At 40.0% G+C, this 20,161-nt stretch overlaps 1 protein-coding gene across 2 annotated transcripts in view; it reads right to left on the bottom strand.

Annotated features, from left to right (window-relative positions):
- The window catches only part of FBXO11 (F-box protein 11), a 91,508-nt gene extending 80,456 nt beyond the window's left edge, over nucleotides 1-11,052 (bottom strand). Inside the window, exon 1 of one of the 2 annotated variants that reach the window (XM_037528091.1) lies at nucleotides 10,044-11,052. In XM_037528091.1, the coding sequence (XP_037383988.1) occupies nucleotides 10,044-10,278 (235 nt within the window). In that variant the 5' untranslated portion in view covers nucleotides 10,279-11,052. The remainder of the gene's footprint in view (nucleotides 1-10,043) is intronic. The other variant, XM_037528092.2, reaches the window with a different exon arrangement.
- Nucleotides 11,053-20,161: the final 9,109 nt, after the last annotated feature.

The raw sequence follows: 20,161 nt of genomic DNA, 5'->3' as shown, positions 1-20,161 counted from the left end.
AGAGATTTAAAAAAAAGAAGGTAGGAAAAAAACCCAGTTTAAAAAAGCTTAGGCTTCTTATGTCCCAAATTTAACAGCAACACTTACTGAATGTGGCTGTGTGCTTTAAAAAAAAAGGGGGGGGGGACAAAGAAGGAAACTGGAAGGGAAGGTGTAGTCTCCTTCACACTTGTAGACAAGAAAGAACAACTGTGAGCACTGACACTGGACTGGTAAGCACTGAAAAAGCAGACATGAAATCTTATTCCTTTGGTATCTAATGCTACTGTATTACCAATTTCAAACAAGCAGTTTGGTTTCTTTTCTTTTTCTTTCTTTTTTTTTTTTTTTTTTTTTGTGGGACCCTTGCTGGCGGCCGGGGAACGAACCAGCGCTGCAGAGGCTGCGGGCAACCTCGCAGCCCAGCGCTCAATCGCTACGCCACCAGGGGAGGCCCAAGCAAGCAGTTTCTTAAGAACAGAGTTCCATCTGTCATGTCAGAGAAGGGGATACTTGTATCCTAGGAAGTATAAGGCTTTAAGTCATTAGCACTTTAGCACCAATATTCACTTGAGAGAGAACTTTATCGATGATGCTGGCAGAGGCACGTCTATATCCTCCTATACACATTCTTCCTGAATGGATAGATCTGGTCAAGGACTAAAAACAACTTTGAGAGCAAAATATGCCCAATTTTTTCATGAAAGTTTAAAAATTAAAAAAAAAAGCTGAATGTAAAATAATAAAGGATAATCAAGATACACAGGGAAAAAAGAAAATCAAGCAAACCAAATAATAGCAAATTATTTTCATAGGAGTTAAAAGGATAAACTTAGAAATAGTAAGAAAGAGTCCATACTGAAATGGAGAAACAAAAATATTGTGACTGTAGCAAAAACAATCAATAGTGTTTGTAATGAAGGCTCAAAATCAATTTTTTTAAATTAAAAAATTAATTTTTTTAAAATTTCCTACATGTAAAAAAAAAAATACACCCCTACTAAATAGCCCAATCTATCACCTTTGGGGAAAATTAAAGTACATTGCGTTGACGGGTGATTTCCTGACTAACATGGATTCAAGAATGCAAGAGTGCACATATCAAAAATTTAAGACACACTAAGATTTGAAATAAATTATTTTAGGAATTTAATTCTATGTTTTAAGCTGTTTTATCTTCCACTTCTTAGAAAGTAAATGGAAGTTTTGCCTTTGGGAAAAGAGAAGCGCTGGTACTTCAACGTGTGTTGAAGTATAAAACTTACAGGAAAAATGTACATGTGTTCACCAAAAGATATACATAAAATGGGCATAACAGCACTATTCCTGACAGTGAAATACAAATCTACATCGATTGTATGTTGTATAAATTGTGGTATATCCGTACAATGTAATATTACACAGCAACATGAATGAACAAGCCATTGCTACAAGCAACAACATGGATGAAACTAAAACATTAAGACATCACATGGAAGCATATACTAGGTGATTACATTTACATCAAGTTCAGAAACAGGAAAAACTAATCCAAGCATTTAGAAAGACAGGATTGGGGTTGGTGACTGGGAAGGCACAGAGGAGTACTTCTGGGAAACTGATATTATTTTAAATCTTGATGTAGGTCTTATTGGTTGCACAGATGTATTCACTTTGTGAAAAGTCATCAAGCTATACTTGAACACTTCCATTAAAACCTTAGCTAAAAAAAGACTAATAAAGTTATTTCCATAATTTAAATAACTTTATATATACAGCTATGTATGTTACATATACATGTAGAAACAGACACATAGACTATTTCTAATCCAAAAACACCATTGCTAATGTAAATGACCCAAACATACCTCCACACCTATCTTCTCTAACTCTCTTCTCTCCATTTCAATCCTGAACCCAAAATGTCTTTGGTGAAAAAAATGTGAAACTAAAAATTTTAGGGGCCCCCCCAGTGGCGCAGTGGGTTGAGCGCTGCGCCAGAAAGCTGGCCGCAGCCTCTGCAACGCCGGTTCGATTCCCAGCCAGCCAGGGAGAATCCCACATAGTGTGGCTGACCTCTCCTGCCTCTCCCACTGTTCCTCTCAGCAATGTCTTTGGTCCTCCATCTACCTGTTCTGCTCCCCGCTCTGTCTCTGGTGAATTCTCTTACCCTCCTGCACCTCTGACTGTACCCCAAGTCTTGTATAAACAAATAAATTACTTAAAAAAAACCTTTAAACAAATAAAATAAAAATTTTAGGTTCAAAAGCAGATTAAGAAAAATAACATGTAAGGTAAGTGATTGATGCTTTCAAGTATCTCTTACTCCCCCCCTCTCCACTGCTTATTTTGCCTCCTAGGAGGCTTTCCTCCCCAAAAGTCTTTTTCAAAATTGCTTATTTTTCTAATCTCTTTTACCGGACTTAAAATACCAAAATTTGACTAAGTTTCTCAAAAATGCAAATGAATTTCAGAGGATTATGAGGACATCAGTCATTCCTACACGATGTAATTAGATACGTGGCTACATTTAACATACAGCTAAATTTTCAACATAATGAAAAAAAATGAGTTATTCCACAGTTTTGTTTACCATATGATCAAGTTACCAAAAATATTAGATTCCAATATATAGTGTTTTCATCTATTTCCTTCAAACAAGTTTTTGATTCTTCTTCTCTGCCAGGACACAAACATGGAATGACTCCTACTTTTCATTTATTCAAATCCACTGACTTCTAATTTTTCTTAAAGCCTTTTTTTTTCCTCCAAAAGGTTTGATTAATTATGCAGGAAGAAACAATTTCTAGTGAACACACACACATATTATATACATACATATATCAACCCTGTCCATCTCAAAATTTAACAAATAAATGAAAAAGTGTAAATGTACTTCTTTCTCCCTAACTCTTCCTAAGTGTTAAGACTCTCATAAAGTCATGTATTCTTATATATTCTATGTTAAATGCTATGGTTGCAAGATACAGTGCTTGAGTGTATAAAAAAATTCTCATATATAAACTTGAAATGCTAGCAAGAAAGTATCTCAATTCAAGTAAAGTTGGCAAACCTGCAAAGGCTAAACTAATTCAAATCAGTTATCAATAAATACATGGTGCTAAAGGAACCAATGGCAAAGGTTGAACCCAAATAGGAGCCAGTAAATTCCACTCCAATGAGGAACTTTCAACAAAGATTTTGCCACAGTCTAAATCAACCATCTGGAAATGGAGTGTTGGAAAACAATTAAACTAATATTACCATTATTACCTGAAAAATAATTTTAAAGCACAGGCACTTACTCCATTTCTATCACTCAAATAATTTTTATGCTTTTAGAAAACATGGAAGTAGGCTCTCTTTACAAAAATGATGAATGGTGTCTCTTCCCTCACAAAATACTAGGTATTCCTTTGTATATTTTAAGGTTCAGCTACCAATTGGAACAATAACATTTAATACATATTTCCCTTTTTTAGACGTAGTTATTACACAATTCTCCATTTGTTAGAAGAGCAGAACAGCTGACAACTGGATTTTTAGAAGCTGGGAGAGTAAACAACATAAAATTTATACTTGCTTTAAGCATGCTATTTTATTTTGGGTGTTTTAAAATAAACAATATATTTGTTTTCAAAATAAATATTTTCAATATTTGCCTTTAACTAAAATAAATTATGTAAAGGAAGTTAGTTGGTTTCATTTCTCCTTTTTAAGGACTAAGTTTATGTTAACCAAACACATAAGAACTCCAAGTTACGCATGGAACACACAAACATCAAGCTATAGTGAAGAAAGGATATTTAATTTACAAAGCAGTCAAAATTACTACTGATTTCTAATTTACTCAAATTTTTTCTTACTGAGCTAGTCCAATCTATAACCATGAGCTAAAATGACTTAACACCCTTTATTCATAACTTATGAGTAATTCAGGGGAAATCTACCCTTCTTTGTACAATGAGTGCAGAGTGATCTCATCAACAAGCTGGAAAAACATGCTGGCCAATCACTGTGATCTCTTTTGGAGACAAATCTACATGATGCAAAGTAATGCTCAGAAAGCTACTTAGAAAATGTGAAACCAGAACCTCTCTTCTCGCCTGTCTATGACAATGCAGGTGTCTCTCTTTCTCCCTTTCCTAACAAGCCCATCCTTTTAAAATGTTAAAAGAAAAAGTGAAACCAGATGATTTAACAATCAATGACATCGGAATAACTGTATCAGTCTCCAGTAGGATAGATGGGCTAGAACAGGGCTAGATGTGATGCCAGGGCTAGATTATTCCCACTACTAAACATGATAGAGACATCGTGCTAAATGTATTATGGTGTCTTCTCCTTGTTCATGGAAAGTCTAAGTGATATACATCAATTTTGAAATTCTTCTCTGCTGCTTCCTATGCATATTCACTGCTCTGTAACATCCATCTTACAGAATTGCTAAGAGGTTTAAATGATATAGCACAAAACAAAATGTCTGGTCCAGACTCTTATACCTAAGCAAAAATAGTCAATGCTTATTATTATTCCAAACACCTGTTTCTTTTGTTTCCAATTTTTTTCTTCAAAGAAAATTTCATTAGATTAGAAAATTTCATACAAGATTAGTCTTTCTCTGACATACCAATATACCAAGTCACCTAGACTGCCATTTTGCTGCATGCCAGAAACTCTTTAACCACTCATGCATACTTTATCTCTTGGGTTTAGTTTTACACACAGCCAATTCCATTCCTTAATAATATTACTAATATTCAAAAGAATTGCCATATCCTGAGCATCTACTGTGTGCTAGGTACTTCACTATCTCTTATCCTTTCCTTATCCTTATAATTATCCCCTAAGGCAAGAGTTACCCCCATTTTAAAGAGTACCAAGTAAGGCTATACAAGATTACTTACAAGACTTGCCCCATGTCAAACAGCTCCTTATAATGGTATAGCCAGAATTAGAACTTAGGTCTAGCTAGCACTAACTTTAAGCTCTTTTCATCATTCTACCCATTTCATTCCCTATATTTTCCTCCTTTGTAATTTCATTTTCATAAGTAACAACTGCAGTTTGAGGATGACTACCTAGCAGTTTCACATATTAATTGGAGTTCTTTGGAAGATACAGATATAATTTAAAGGGCTGATGAACTAATGAAATATAAAGTCTACAACACAGTAAGCCTTTAGAGATCAGTGGGACAAGATAGACACAAAACAAAAGTAACGTATTAGTGAGGAAGAAACAGGTGGACAATGAGAGACCTCAGGTTGGAAAAAAATCATTATGATAGATTATTTTCAAAGCCAACACAACTAGGGAAAAAAAAAATAACACAAGAAAATACTCACTAGCCTTGAACTCTGTCAAACCTAAGTCCAGGGTCCTCACTAACAGGTCAATATCTAGTCATAGTTCTTGTCTTACCTGGTTAGTCTCCAATCTGAATGGCTTTTCTTTGGGTTTACCAGAATTTCCAGTAAAGAGAGAAAAGCAGTAAAGGGACAACCAGTAGGCCTACCACCAACAGAGTATTAATATCAGCATTGTCACTATCCTATGTGTATCCCTCAAATAATTTTTCAGCTTTGAAAAATAAGCACTCTAATAAACACACACAGCCCACAGAGTTGGGTGGTATCTCTCCTCTCATGGGATATAAATATTTTGAAGGCTTAGCCACGAGATGGGAAAGTAGTTTCCCACAGTACTTAATTTCTAAAACAGGAAAAATCATGTTACTTGTCCAGAACTCCTATGTCTAGAAAAATTATATAAGGTCCTTATTCTGTTAAGTAGTAGGAAGAAGCTGAAGGTATACTATCATGGACTAGAACAATCTCACAAAAAGCATAATTACCAAGCATGACTAGAACAATAAGCAGTTTCCTTGCTGCTGCATATTATAAATATGTAGCTCCATCAGGAGTATTTTCATAAATACTAGTTATGCAAAATTACCAAGTTCAATTTAAAAAAAAGTTCTAAATTCTAAGGTGACAGGTGAGATTTTTATCTCATAAATATGGGATTAAAGAGACTGACTACACTTTTACTCTATACAATTACTTCTGACTAGAAACTAATAGAAAAATCCATTAATATATTAAGTTTCTTGAACTATAAATGACTAAATAATTAAAATGATAGCATTTCATTTCAAAGCAATTGTAAGAATTTTCCAGTAGTCAGAACAAATATACACCTATTTTCAAAAATTTGCACATCAACATGGATGGAGCTAGAAGGGATCATGCTCAGGGAAATAAGTCAGAAAGAAAAAGAAAAATACCGGATGGTCTCACTCATAGCAGGAATTTAGAAATAAGAGACCAGGAAAAACTAATCAATGCAAAGTAATAATCAAAATCAACAAGCAACTATAAACCCAGAGACACACTGGGGTGGGGGGCGGATTATGGAGGGGCGGGGAGAGGAAGAACTAGAGTCAAAATAAGGGGGGGCGGGTGCAATTGTATGGGGAATATAACCAAAATGAAAATGCATACATTGTACAAAGATGAAAAATGATGTAAGAATTATATAAAATAAAATATTAAAAAAAAACCTTGCACATCAGAAGTCAAATTTCATCTTTTATTAAAACATAACAAATGAGATCCTAATAATGATTGACTCAGGCAGGAAAATCTGGTAGCTGAAGGCAGGTTTAGGAAAGGAATTTTTTAATTTTAAATAATGTGAAGTTATTACTTACTCAAAGTAACCAATGTTAACAACTAAAAACAAAGAATACATAGTACTTATGCAGACTTGTAAGCTTTTCTTATATTTCTCTTAAAAGACAACTACCAAGTAGATAGCAAGATCAATTCAGCAGGCAAAACTACCAGAGCTTAAGTTCTTTTAGGATTTTAAGACAAAACAAATATAAAAAAATCCAATCCCACACTACTTTCAGTTTCACTGAATCTGGAATATATTATCAAAGTGCCCCTAAGTGGAACACAAATTATTTTCTACTGGCTTAAAGTGGTATGTGAAATGTTAAACTCAGGAATTTAAATTAAAAAAAAAAAAAAAAAACTAAATAGGCTAATGATTAGTATTCCATCTTCAGACAGTGGACCATTTCAGATAAGATGAGTGAAGACAACATTCCATGAAATTCCCAGGCCAATTATTTCCCAATGTAGGGTATAAGAAATTCTCCCCCATGGAAGGTTTTGAAAAGTCCTCGTTAGGATTTCACTCTTTCAGTGTCCCCCCTCCCCGACCCCCTGCAAATATTTGCCACTACATATTTTAGAAGATTTTTACAGGAAGAGTGATGGAAGTTTTTAGACCTACCCCAGTGGGCAAAGAAACAACTAAAAACCAGTTCTGACAGAATTTTTCCTTGGGGAAAAAAAGCTATTTTGTAACTATTTTATTACCACTAAAAAGTCTTAAAGTCCATAACTTTATATGAAGATAGAAATTGAGTTAACAAGTTGTCTCATTTTAATTTTCCTACCTCAAAAATTGTCTGATCCACTATTATGTAACTCTATCCAAGACTCTAATCCAAGAGTTACATATCCATTAAGCATCAGTAAAAAGTAAAACACACACAACATGTTACTTAATTATCTTGTCAAAATTATGAAATCCAATACATTCTTAAACAAACAATAAAACCTCTCCCTATCCAAACCAGAAATAGCAATACTTCGCAGCCTCCATAAAACTTTTAAAATAGAGAATTATTAGTTAACTTCTAATCATTATGTGAATTGTACTTTTTAAAAATGTAATCAAAGCATCAATTTTCAACGAATGACATATTTTTACATAAATCTAGCACCATCTTTATTATTTTAGTCTTTTAATTCATCTTAATGTTTTATTCATTTTGGAGCCATTTACTTGCCCTCTAAAAGACCCACAGCATTTTCCCTGAAGGCTAATCAGTGTAGTTCTTCTCCCCTCTGTGCCAACACAGCATCTTCAGAACAGTTTCTATTAGCTGCAGTAAAGCACCAATTCTACAGTGAATTTGATTTACCATTTGCTGAAGTATACACTGCAATTTTGATTCATGAGCACCTTTGTCAGTCAGCTTATGGACATCAATGAAAAAGTAAACTGACACTCTGGCATGTGACTGCCAACAACCAAGTCACCTTATTTCAAAAGGAAATACTTTAGTAACTAGTAATTTCAAACAAATGGAAAAAAAAAAAACCCTGCAAGATAAAAGTACGTCAACTAAGTTTGAAATTACACACAAATTGTGAAAAGGACATCACAACAAATATTTAAAAAATACACAATGGAACTAAATTAAGTTTGGTTGAAAGGACTTGATTCAGCGCTAATGTTAACAAATCAGCACACCTTGAAAAAGCCTACTTCTAGCAATAGAACCCTTACTATGCTAGGATTTCAATACAAAGTGAATTGTTTTTCTCAAAAAATTTTCAACTCTTCCACATATAGTGTCAATCATGGAAAGAAACTTGATTATTACTTGAATGGAACGTAAGAGAACCCTGCTATGCAAATATGAAAGGAAATGACGAAACGAGAAGCACTTTTAATTTACAAAAACGAAGTAGATGTATCAAAGAACCATTAAAACATATTTACCAATAATGTTACACAAGACCTCTAACTAGCTTGAAACACATTCTTTCAAGCAGCAGCAAACTGCTTTCTCAGGGCTATCTGTAACAGTGACAAGAGGAAACCCTTTAAACTATTTTTCAGATTATCATTCTCCTTTCATTTGCTGAGTATTTTCATCAAGTACAACAATGAAACAGTTTGGAAGGAAAGAATGTATACTTTTAAAAAGGCATTCAACCTCAATTCCTTTAAAGGAGGTGTGACAACCAACGCATGTAAAACCATCCTTAATCTGCCAACGAAAACAGGCAAAATGTCTCCTAACAATTCCCCTGCTTAAAACAACAACTGTACACACAAATATGGTACTGACCTCACCGAGAGCAGCTAATTAATAAAAAGAACAGTTACGCTGGAGACCAAGGTGCAACACCCCACCTCATAAACCTCCGAAAATAACCACATCATCAAAGTAGAACTGAACTGAACATTATTTTTGTTAAGGCAAGAATCCAGCCCCCGGGAGCCTCAGTCCTCAGACAATGGTGGTTACCAGAGAGAGCTGCACAGTTGGGTCCAAATGACACATTTCACTAGGCCTTGGACACAACACACGCGCGCGCGCGCGCACACACTCACACACACACGCGCGCGCACACACACACACGCACACACACGCACTCTCCAGGGGCCAGTTCCAAGGAAGGGGCGTTCAAACCCCACTAGGAGACGCGGGGTACGCGGCGGCGCGGGGTTCGCCCGGGAGGACAGGCGAGAGGGGAGCCGGCAGAGCGGAAGGGTAACTGCACTGCACGCGAGGAAGGGGGCTGGAAATGGCCGATGGCTTCTATATTTATTTATTTCAAGGTCTTGTTTTAACGGGTCCTTCCCAGGGGTTCTGTAACTACAGCCAAACTGCGCAGCAAACACCGGGGGGCTGGGAGGCGAGTCGCGGCTCCCCTCACCCCGTGACCAGGGAGGGGGCAGGGGAGGCAAGTTCCCCGGCCAACACCACAGACCACTCGGGCTCCCCCGCTCCCCCTCCTCCACAGGAAGGGAGGCAGGCCGAGAAAAGGGGGAAAACAAGTTTCCCAGCCAGCCCCACCGCCCGATCGCTCCCAGCCGTCCCCCCACCTCCCTTGAGAAACGGGGAGCCTGAAGCGTGGAAGGCAGCACAACGGGGCGAAACCCAACCCCTCGCCTCCCCCTGGCCGCCAACAGACGCCCGCGGGGCCGCGAGCGAGCGAGCCGAGCCGCGGCGGAGAGGAGTGGAGGGCGCGGGTGCCGAGCCCCCGGCACCAAACAAAGCGCGGCCTGAGCGAGAGCCCCGGCGAGCGGGGAAGCCGCGGCTTTTCCTGCCGGCCGGGGCCGGGCCGGGGCTGACACTGCGGCACCCGGGCCCCCGCCCCCGCCCCGCCGCCCTCGCCCACCCCCCGGGGCGCCGCGGCCTCCCCGCCCGCCGCCCGCCCGCCCGGCCTCCCTCCGCGCGGGTGTCGGCCCGGGCCCGGCGGCCTTACCCCGCTCGCCGGCGTTGTTCCGCTCCTGGGGCAGCGGCGGAGGCGGCGGTGGCGGCGGCGGCGGCTGCTGCTGCTGCTGCTGCTGCTGCGGCGGCGGCGGAGGCTGCTGCTGCGGCGGCGGCTGCTGGGGCGGCTGCGGCGGCGGCTGCTGTGGGGGCTGCTGCTGCTGTTGCTGCACCGGGCGCGGCCGCGACACTCGCCTGGGTCTCCGGTTGGCGGCTCGGACGGAGTTCATTTGCCGGGCTGAGGTGGCGGCGTCGGCGGAGGGACACACACACACTCGCGCACACGCACCGCGGGACCCGGGGCGGGAGAAGGGGGTGGGGAGCGGGGGAGGAAGGAACGGGGGCGCGGGGAAGGGGGCGCGGGCAGGGCGGAGGGGCGAGCGCGACCCCGAGTCGGGAGAAAGGCCCGCGGGGCCGGACGGCGCCCGAGCGAGGCCGGCCGGGCGGGCCTGACGCGCCGGGAAGGCCGAGGCGGCCGGGCGGGGCGGCCGCGGGGGTCGGGGCCGGGGCGACGGGCCGAGCGAGAGGAAGAAAGAAAGGGCGTCCGCCCGCCGGGGCTCCCGAGGCGCGGCGCGGCGTCGGCGGCTGAGGAGACAGAGCCGGGCCCCGCCGACTCCCGAGCGGCGTCTCCGGCGGCGGGGGGAGTGGGCGGGCGGGCGAGGACGGGAGAAGGAGGAGAAGCGAGGGAGCGGAGGGAGGGAGGGAGCAGGGGGCGCCCGGCTCTTTTTTTTTCCCCTCTTCCTCCCCCACACCCCCTGAAAGAGATTTCTGAGAGGAATTTTCTCTCTTTCTCCGGCCTCTTCGCTCTCCTCCCCCCCTTCTCTCCTCGGCGAAGGGGAAATGAGTATGAAGGGAGGAGATAGGGGGAAAAAGAGGCGTCGTCGTTCCTCCTCCTTAAAGGAGCCTTTCCTCCTCCTCCTCCTCAGCCCCGCCGCCGCGGCCTCAGCTGCTGCTCCGTGGCAGGAGGAGCCATTGACACCGTCGGAGCCTCCACTCGCCCAGTGGGTCCCTCCCTCCCCGCCGCGGGGCTGGCCGGGGGCGCGGGGGAGGGCCGCGGGCGGCGGGGGGAGGGGTGGATGGGCGGGGACCCCAGGGGGCGGGGATTCTGGCTCAGCCGCCAATGGGAGGCGCCCACACAATCTTCGGGCCAATGGGGCCTCCGCTCTTATCGCGGAGGCCCTTCCTTCAACGCCCTGTTTCCTCTCTCGGGTTTCCTCCCTCCCCTGCTCAGGAGGGGGAAGGCGGAGAGGGGGAGTGTGGTGGGGCGGGTGATAATGGGGAGGTATCAGGGCATATAATAGGGCGGGGGGGGAGTGGGCGAGGAGAGCGCTAGTGCGTAGCGACGATTCTGGGAGAGGAGGTGCTGGGAGGAAAGGGCGGGGGCTGCTGATGTAATGGGGAGAAGTGATTAATCCTTTGGTTCGCTTTTCAGCCTCCCCCCCCCCCCCCACCACCACCACCTTCACCGATTTTTAAGCGGAAAAAAAAAAAAGTGGAGCGAGGGAGCCGGTCTGTGGTAATTCGGGGTGTCTGTGGTAGGTAGATTCTAAGTCTGAGCTGTAGGGAGCGCTGGAGATTCTGTGCCCTTTAGTCCAGCTGAGGGTATTTGCAAAGCTCGGGCGATCCACTTTGCAGAGCTTTGAGCCTGGCAACCGAAGTTTGGAGTCAGTTCCTAATTGTAGTCTAAGAGGAGTCATCTAAGTCTTGAAAAGATGTTAGTCAATAGGCAGTAAACCTTTGTTCAGTTTGCTGCTTGGAGATGTGGCCTGTATGATGTTTGGGGAAAGAGTATATGAGCAAGGGAGAAAAGTAAATGTGTTGAGATTGTGATCGTTTATGTGATTTTAAAACTTTTTTTTTTTAGGTCCCATAAACTCAAAGGAAAAGAGAACCCCAAGAGGAATTATCTTTTGTATCTGGATCTGGTCTCCTCAGCATAATCGCTCCCCAAGGAAAACGCGTTTTTATTCCCTAGTTGCTCTTGTGATGACTGAAAAAAAGTATCCTTTCTCAATCCTCTCCATTCTCTCATTTTGTTTATCTTTTTAGGGATGTGATAAGCTGGTAAGTTTACCTGATGCTGTGGTTTTTCAGACTTTTGGGTGATTTCACATTTGAGTTTCATCTGTCGCTGTCAACAGATTTGGTGTGGATAATTAAACAGGTACAAAGTATAATAAAGTGTGTATTTTAGGAAAAGGGCAAGGAAAGATGAGCCTGTATTGTGTGGTAAGGTATATTTGAGTCCTTGATTTGATTGTGACTGTAGGCGAATTAGCTTCTAGATATTAGGGTCCCCCCTTTTAAATGAGAACTTATTTTGACTACATAATTTTATTTTCATTTTTTTAAATATTCTATGGTTTTGAGATGATCTCTCTCTTTGATTCTTAAAATTTCTTAAAAGAAATTTATATAAATATATATATATTTCCTTCTAAAAAACAATGCTAGGTGTGAATATGTAAAATTTTAGATTTCACTGGAATAAATGTAGGGGGGAATTTACAAGCTACTATATATCTTATAAGTGGGTCCGTAATTTTTTTTTAATTTCCTTTTTTTCTTCAACAAGTGTTATTGGTTCCTTCCATGTATGCATTATCATGTAAGTTGTAGGATATGTCAATAAAATAAAGGCAAAATGCTGGGCAAAAAGAGTTTGTGTTTTGGGGTGGTAGAATTGATTCAGATGTATAAATAAGACATAGCTTGTTTATTTAATCTAATTTCTAGTGTTCTCAAGTCCTTCCATTTTCTCAAAATTAAAAAAAAATTAATTTATTTTCCTACCTCCTCCTCATTCCAAGATAGGTGTGGGGGCCCACAGTTGCTGCATAAAGTATAAATGAGGTGTCTCACGTTTTCAATATTGTGGATTTCTAAGTTTATTATAATTGCTTGGCATATGGCAATAAAATGCATTTTTCTAACAAAACCAATATATTATGGCATTTTTCTTTTTTTTAAAATATATTTTTTTAAAGATTTATTTATTGATAAAAGTACTGAGGTACAGTCAGAGGCGCTGGAGGGTGAGAATTGACCAGAGACAAGGGGGGGGAGCAGAACAGGTGGATTGACTGAAATACACTGCTGAGGGGAGCAGCGGGAGAGACAGGAGAGGTCTCCCATGCCATGTGGGATTCTCCCTAGCCGGCTGGGAATCGAACCAGTGCTGCAGAGGCTGCAGACAGCTTCACAGCACCATGCTCAACCCGCTGAGCCACCGGGGAGGCCCTATGGCAGTTTTCTGATAGGTGGAAGTCAAGAGTGTGGAGAATGGGAGTGCCTTTTTCTAATTCACATAGTGACTAGTGGGTTCTTGGCATTCTGAAGAATAGGAAGGTTTTCATGGCATCAGGGAAGGGCTTTCAGTCACAAATTCCAGCCCTGTGATGTGCAGGGCTGGTGGTTTCAAGAGAAAGCTGATTTATTTCTATCCTTTTGAGGTCTCATACTGGTTAATTTGCTGAAGTCCATAATGCGCCATTTGCCCTATATTCTACAATCTCTGCTCACCCCAAGTCTCTGTAGACCCATTGATTCTCATGGTGCCATACTGTCTTATCACTGAGATCTATGGGGACTTGTAGAATCCCTGAATGTCACCTGAAGTCCTTGAGGAGCCAGGAAACTTGCTTCAAACTTCTTCTCTGAGCCACTTCCCTCTATCAATGTTGCATCACTCTCTCAATGAGAATGATGCTGTCAAGATGAAAGAGTTCTAGAGGATTCAGCCTCTGACATTCCCAGGGATGGAAACCACTATCTCAAATATTCTTCAATTTCTCCATATTAATGAAAATACTACATACCTCCAATTCTAGTAGTTTCCTAGAAGTAACAGAGTACATGCATGGATTATCTCCTCCTCTTTTTCTTCTTTCCATCTTCAGGACTGTAAGAGATGGATCTTTCTTTTGTCTTGTTTGTGGGGAACTTTCTTAACGTACCATATCTCTATATTCTTGTGAGGGCATCTGCTGTGCTCCCTTTCTTGGAGCCCTGATGCCAGATGGAATGCAAGAGAGAAACTAGTTTAACAATAATGGGACATTTATTGGGAGATACTAAAAATTATCTGCATGTCACTTGTTCCTCTGTTTTTCGCTTAGTTTATGGGATTAAATATTAGAGTCTTCTTTGTGCAGAAGTGTTCAAGGCCACCTTGACTTAAAATTGGGGAACCTGTATGTTGTAAGACTGGCCCTTGGAGTTTGTTTAATTTGTATTTCTATATTTAACAGACTGGAAAACTAAAGTTGAGAGAGGTGTGGTGACAAAACCAAATCCCATAATTACTTAGTAGCAAAGTTATTATTGCCTGCCAGTTTGGTGCCCTTTCCATACACAGGTGTTATAAACTCTTAATTCTTCCAGTGATATCCCAAAATATTCTAGATGGTTTTATCCATCACCAGGTCCACCTGTGTTAGCAAATGATTCTGTCAATTAGCTGTCAGAGAAGTTACATATGAGAGAAGACTGGAGAAAAATTTAAAGGGATTTTTTTTTTTATTTGGGGTAGGAGTCTCTCAGAATCATTCCAGTATACACTTAGCATAATTTCAGAGGACTAAATTCCCTCAGGGTTTGCTCTCTCTTTAAGAACATTTGTGTTTGTTTTTCTCCACTAATTACTGGCGCTTAGCAGGTTAGTGTACTTAAAATTATTTGTTTATAAAACCTATCACAATAGAAGTGTGGAAAAAATAAGCTCTTTAATCACTTTAATACCTGGCCGGTGATATTCACTGTGATTTTTAGAAGATAATTTTTGCCATTTCAAAGATTCAGCTTCCCTTTCCTCTTGTCATTCCATCATCCAGTCACAGCCATCAGCACTTCGTTACATAAGACACCCAAAGCTGCTCACTCTTTTTATGTCACTTAGGAAATTAGTTTGATCTGAATATGGTTTTCCTGAAGGAATAACCAGCTCTGTTTAAAATATCCTTGTTGTAGTATGAATGACTTATCTCACTCAGCTGCAAAAATTCATTCTTTAGTACATGCTCAGGCAATATTTTACCATGCAGTGAAAATTATCTTGGAACTAAGCATTTAAACTTAATGTATATGTGGGAAAACCTGGTACGTATTTACAATCCCGTGATACACATAATAGAGGTTATCTTAAAGGAATTATAGAATCTAACTTTAATACCCTAGATATAGCACTATTAAATTATGTTCAAGATTTAGGATGGGTTGTGGTAGACAGTCATAGATCTTTATTTTTGCTTTTAAAAGTCGAACTCAATTACTAAGCATTGAGAGAAGATTATGGCATATAATTAATATGTTACTTTATGGAAGGACTAGCAGGTGACAGAGTGTGGGCAGATGTGAAAGTGGAAGACTGAGAAGCACTCTGCCACTTACTGATGGTCTGACCTTGGGCAAGTTACTTAATCTCACTGTCCTTCAGTTTCTGCTTTTGTAAAATGGGAATGATAATGGTCCCATTTATTGGGATTGTTGTGAAAATAAAGTAAATTAGATTAAGTAAATTAGTATAAAGTGCTTAGAACTGTGCTTGTTACATAGTAGGGACTCACAAGTGTTAGTCATGATTGTTATTGCCATCCTTGGTGTTGGTATGATCTTAGGCCTTACTTGATGGTTTTTAAGATTACACAGACATATGCAGGGAAGCAGATTTGACCCTTGTTACGGGGAAATATGCCTAGAAAATGAACGGTATCAGAAATTTTATAAAAGGTACACGGAAGACAACCCTAATGAAAAGAGTCAGGCAGAACATGTAGAGATCAGGCATGCATTGAAACTGATGGAAGGAGACCTCTTGTGCAGAATTTCTACACTGAAGCAACATTTGGGAGTCTCAGGACAGATTTTAAGGAGTAGGTCAGGAAACAAATGCACAGACCTAGATAGAAAAAAATGAGATAGGTAGGTGGGCAGACAGGTAGCAGTTGGAAATTTATCTGTGTTATTGGAAGAATTGGACATATTTAGTGGTAGATTAAATTTAAAAACTCACCTGGATCTCCTCGGAAGGAATAGTGGGTGGCATAAAGAAATGGAACAGGAGTGGAGAAAGAAATGGAAGAAAGTAATAGATAAAGTGGCACAGGTTACTCCAGGACAATCTAAAAGCTAATGGGAGTAGGTTTTTAGGGAAGGGCACATTCAGAGTACCTATTAGACCCCAATATGGTCCTGAAATTATGGCCTTTGGAAGAATCAACAGACATGTCAGAGTCAGGAATCTGTTGATAATCCGGCTAGCATACATTCCAGGAGACAGTTTTGTGGAAGCTGGGTTAATAGACCACAGGAGTTCTAGAACAGGAAATGGTGGTAGCAGCTGTTTTATAGAAATTTTAAAGTCTTGGGATTCTTCTGGAGATGAACAAATACCCAGGGAAAAACAGCTGCAAGGGTGTAAGTGTGGACTACAGAGTTGCCTGTTGTAAATGTGGAGTGCTGGTGTTCACTTGGAAAAGGAAGCTCTGTTACTCAACAGAAACTAGGCTTAATTTAACCCTTCACTTCCAGGCTGGAAACACAAGACTCAAAAGGGAAATGGAAATAGAAATGTTTAAAACATGGAAAGGATACCAAGAATGAAGGAAGGTTTGGGTGTGATCTAGACATTGGAGACGCTACCCCTGAAAACGTCTGCATGTCTCTTTGTACCTAATTGGTCCCTATCCCCATTCTTGATTTAATCTCTGGCAAGGGTGAGAAGTTTACTCTTAATCAATCATTCTTGCTCCTGCACCTTCAGATATGGTCAGCTGGATGGAGGAAATGTCAGTTCCTAGAAAAATTAGGTTTTGGGGAGAGAAAATGGAAGATATTTTGTAGCAAGTCTACCATGTCCTTATTGAAAGCAATTATGTCCTAGTTAACATCTTGATGGGAAATTTATCCCAACTGAATTTAAATTCACATTAAGTAGTTAGAAAACTGGCATGTTCTAGTAAGCATCCTGGCAAAGTGGAAATTAAAAAGATGTTCTCCATCTTTTGTTCCCTATGCATTACTACCCTTCCCCCAGATAATACTCAGCCTGCTGCAATCTCTGATATGCAATGGCAATAAGGTACTTTATATACTTTGGGTTCCAGGAAAATCACTTTTTTAAAAATTATATCTTTTTTATTGCAGTAACATTAATTTGCAATGCTGTCTATGATTTGATAGTATAGGGTCATACCTCTTCTGATGTCCTTATCACACCATGTCTACCATCAAAAGCTCCAGGGATCCTCTACCATCATCCGTTGGGCTCCTTGCCCCATTTGTTCACCACCCTGCATACCCCTGAACCTGCAGGCTCCCCTTCTAGTAATGCCAACTCTGAAGTCAGACTTTAGGGTTTGTTTTAGTTTTTGTCTATTCCTTTGTTTTCTTTCTTTATAGTCTACATATGAATGAAATCATCCATTATTTGTCTTTCTCCTGACTTTTCTGCTTAGCATAATCCCTTTCAGTTCCATCCATTTGTTGTCACAAATGGCAATATTTCATCCTTTTATAACTGAATAATGAACATATACACCTACTCTATCACACACATCTTTACTCATCTGCCATTGGGCACTTAGGTTGTTTCCATAGTGTGGTTATTGTAAATAGTGCTACAATGAACATAGGAATACATATATTCCTTTGAAGTAATGGTTTTGTATTCTTTGGATAGATGCCTAGGAGTGGAATTGCTGGATCATATGGCAGATCTATTTTTAATATTATGAGAAACCTCTATACTGTTTCCATAAGGGCTGGGTCAATCTACATTCCCACCAACAGCATATAAAGGTTCCTTTTTCTCCACATCTCTGCTAGCACTTGTTTCTTGTCTTTTTGATATGGGCCGTTCTCACAGGTATAAGGTACTATCTCATTCAGGTTTTGATTTGCATTTTCCTGATAAGTGATGATGACCAGTTTTTCATGTGCCTGTTGGCCATCTGCATTATCCTTTGGAGAAATGTTTATTTAGCTCTTCTGCCCACTTTTTGATAGGATTATGTGTTTTATTGTTGTTGAGTTATATTAGTTCTTTGTAGATCTTGGATATTAGTACCTTGTCAGATGTATGATGTGCAAATATTGTCTCCCACTCAGTGGGATAACTCTCTGTTTTGATGATAGGTTTTTTTCAGTGTGCTGAAAAAGCTTTTAAGTTTGATGTTTTCCCATTTGTTTATTTTTGCTTTTGTTTTCTTTGTCACTGGAGTAGAATCCCCAAAGACATTCTTGAAGCCAATGTTGTGGAGTATTTTGCCTGTGTTCTCTTCTTTGTATTTCATGGTTTCAGGTCTTACTTCCAAGTTTTAGTACATTTTTAGTAAATTTTTTAGGTGAGTTAGAAATGAAGCTTTATTGTAGGGGGTAGTACACACTCAAGAGTGAGTGCGAGAAGATTCAGAGGTGAGTCACCCATTTTTAGTTAATTTTTGTGTATTGTGTGAGATAGTGGTCTAGTTTCATTCTTTTATGTGTGGCTGTCCAGTTTTCCCAGCACCGTATGTTAAAGAGACTTTCTCCATTGTATACACTTGGTTCCTTTGTCATAAATGAACTGTCCATAAAAGTGTAAGTTTATTTCTGGACTGTGAATTCTATTCCATTACTCTATGAGTTTATTTTTTACTCTAATGCCATACTGTTTTGATCACTATATATTTGCAGTATAGTTTGAAATCCAAGAATGTGATAACTGTTCTTTTCTGTCAGAATTTCTTTGACTGTTTAGGGTCTTTTGTGGTTCCACATAAATTTCAGTAATTTTGGTTCAATTTCTTTGAAGGATGTCTTGAGATTTTGATAGGGATTGCATTGAAATGACACTGCTTTGGATAAAGTGGTCATTTTAACAATGTTAATTCTTCCAACCCATGAGCAAGGAATATCCTTCTTTGTATTTTTTATTTCTTTTAATAATGCTTTACAGTTTTTCTGTATATGTCTTTCACCATTTTTGTTAGGTTTATTCCTATTTAATGCTTCTTGATGTAATTATAAATGGGGTTGTTATCTTGATTTCTTTCTCATTTAGTTAATTGTTTGCATATAGGAATGCAACCAATTTTTGTATACTGACTTTCAAGCCTGCCACTTCACTTTACTGATTTGTTTCTAATAATTTCTTAGTGGAGTCCTTAAGTTTTTTTCAAACGTATTTTATCATGTCATCTGCAAATAGTGAATGTTTTCTTTTCCAATTTGGATTCTTCTTATATCTTTCGCTTGCCTAATTGCTTTATCTAGGACTTTCAACACTATGTTGAATAGTAGTTGTGAAAGTGGGCATAGGAACACCTTTTTTTAATAAAGTATTATTACTGTAGAAGTGACATTGTCTTCTAAATTTATGTGAGATTTGGGTGCCTTACATCAATTTTGAAGGTACTGGAGGTGCTATACCCACTATAACGGGAGAAGACTCAGGGTGTGGTGACTGCTGAAGGAACTCAAACCCCAAAGCATTTGAGGAAGAATCCTCTGACAGGAAGCGAGAAGATCAGGAAACTAGGAAGAAGAGTAAGTTGGACTTTATGGTATTTATAGTTCAGTTTACTATAGCAAGAAGAATTAATTTTTTATTTGAATCTCTCTAGTAACAATAATGATGAGGGCTTCACTTTCTTCCCATTTTCAGTTGTGTTATTTGGACTTTTAAACATAATCTTCTCCATTGACTAATTTTGGACAATATGACTAAGCATGATTTCAGATTGGAAACAGGGAGTGAATATTTGCCCTTGGATGAAGTACAGCCCTGAAGTTAAATTGATTAATAACCTATTATGAGCCATTACAGAAACTCTTAGGAGAACCAGCTAACTATATATCTCACTGGTCCTAGGAAGTTATGAGTGAAGAGAAGTGCTAATAACTTAGGGAGCTGCTAATCGTTTCTAGTTGAATGATCCTAGCTGAACAAAGTTTTGATTAAGCTGACTTGTTAAAGAGAGAATAAATAATGCAATATGTGTGTGTGTGGGGTGGGGAGGGGCAGGTTTATTCAGCTCTATCCCTGGATTTTGGCCAGAGCTCATGAAGGAGGAAACTTCTAACCAAGCTTCTGCCTCAGTCTGCTCTCTGTTTGGAAGAAATGACGTCTGGTAA

This window comes from Talpa occidentalis, unplaced genomic scaffold, assembly GCF_014898055.3.
Source record: "Talpa occidentalis isolate TD23 unplaced genomic scaffold, MPIMG_talOcc4v2.1 talOcc4.5, whole genome shotgun sequence".
In the NCBI taxonomy this organism is placed as follows: domain Eukaryota; kingdom Metazoa; phylum Chordata; class Mammalia; order Eulipotyphla; family Talpidae; genus Talpa; species Talpa occidentalis.
Note: the sequence above shows the minus strand (reverse complement) of the source record. Positions and strands in the feature narration are given on the sequence as shown.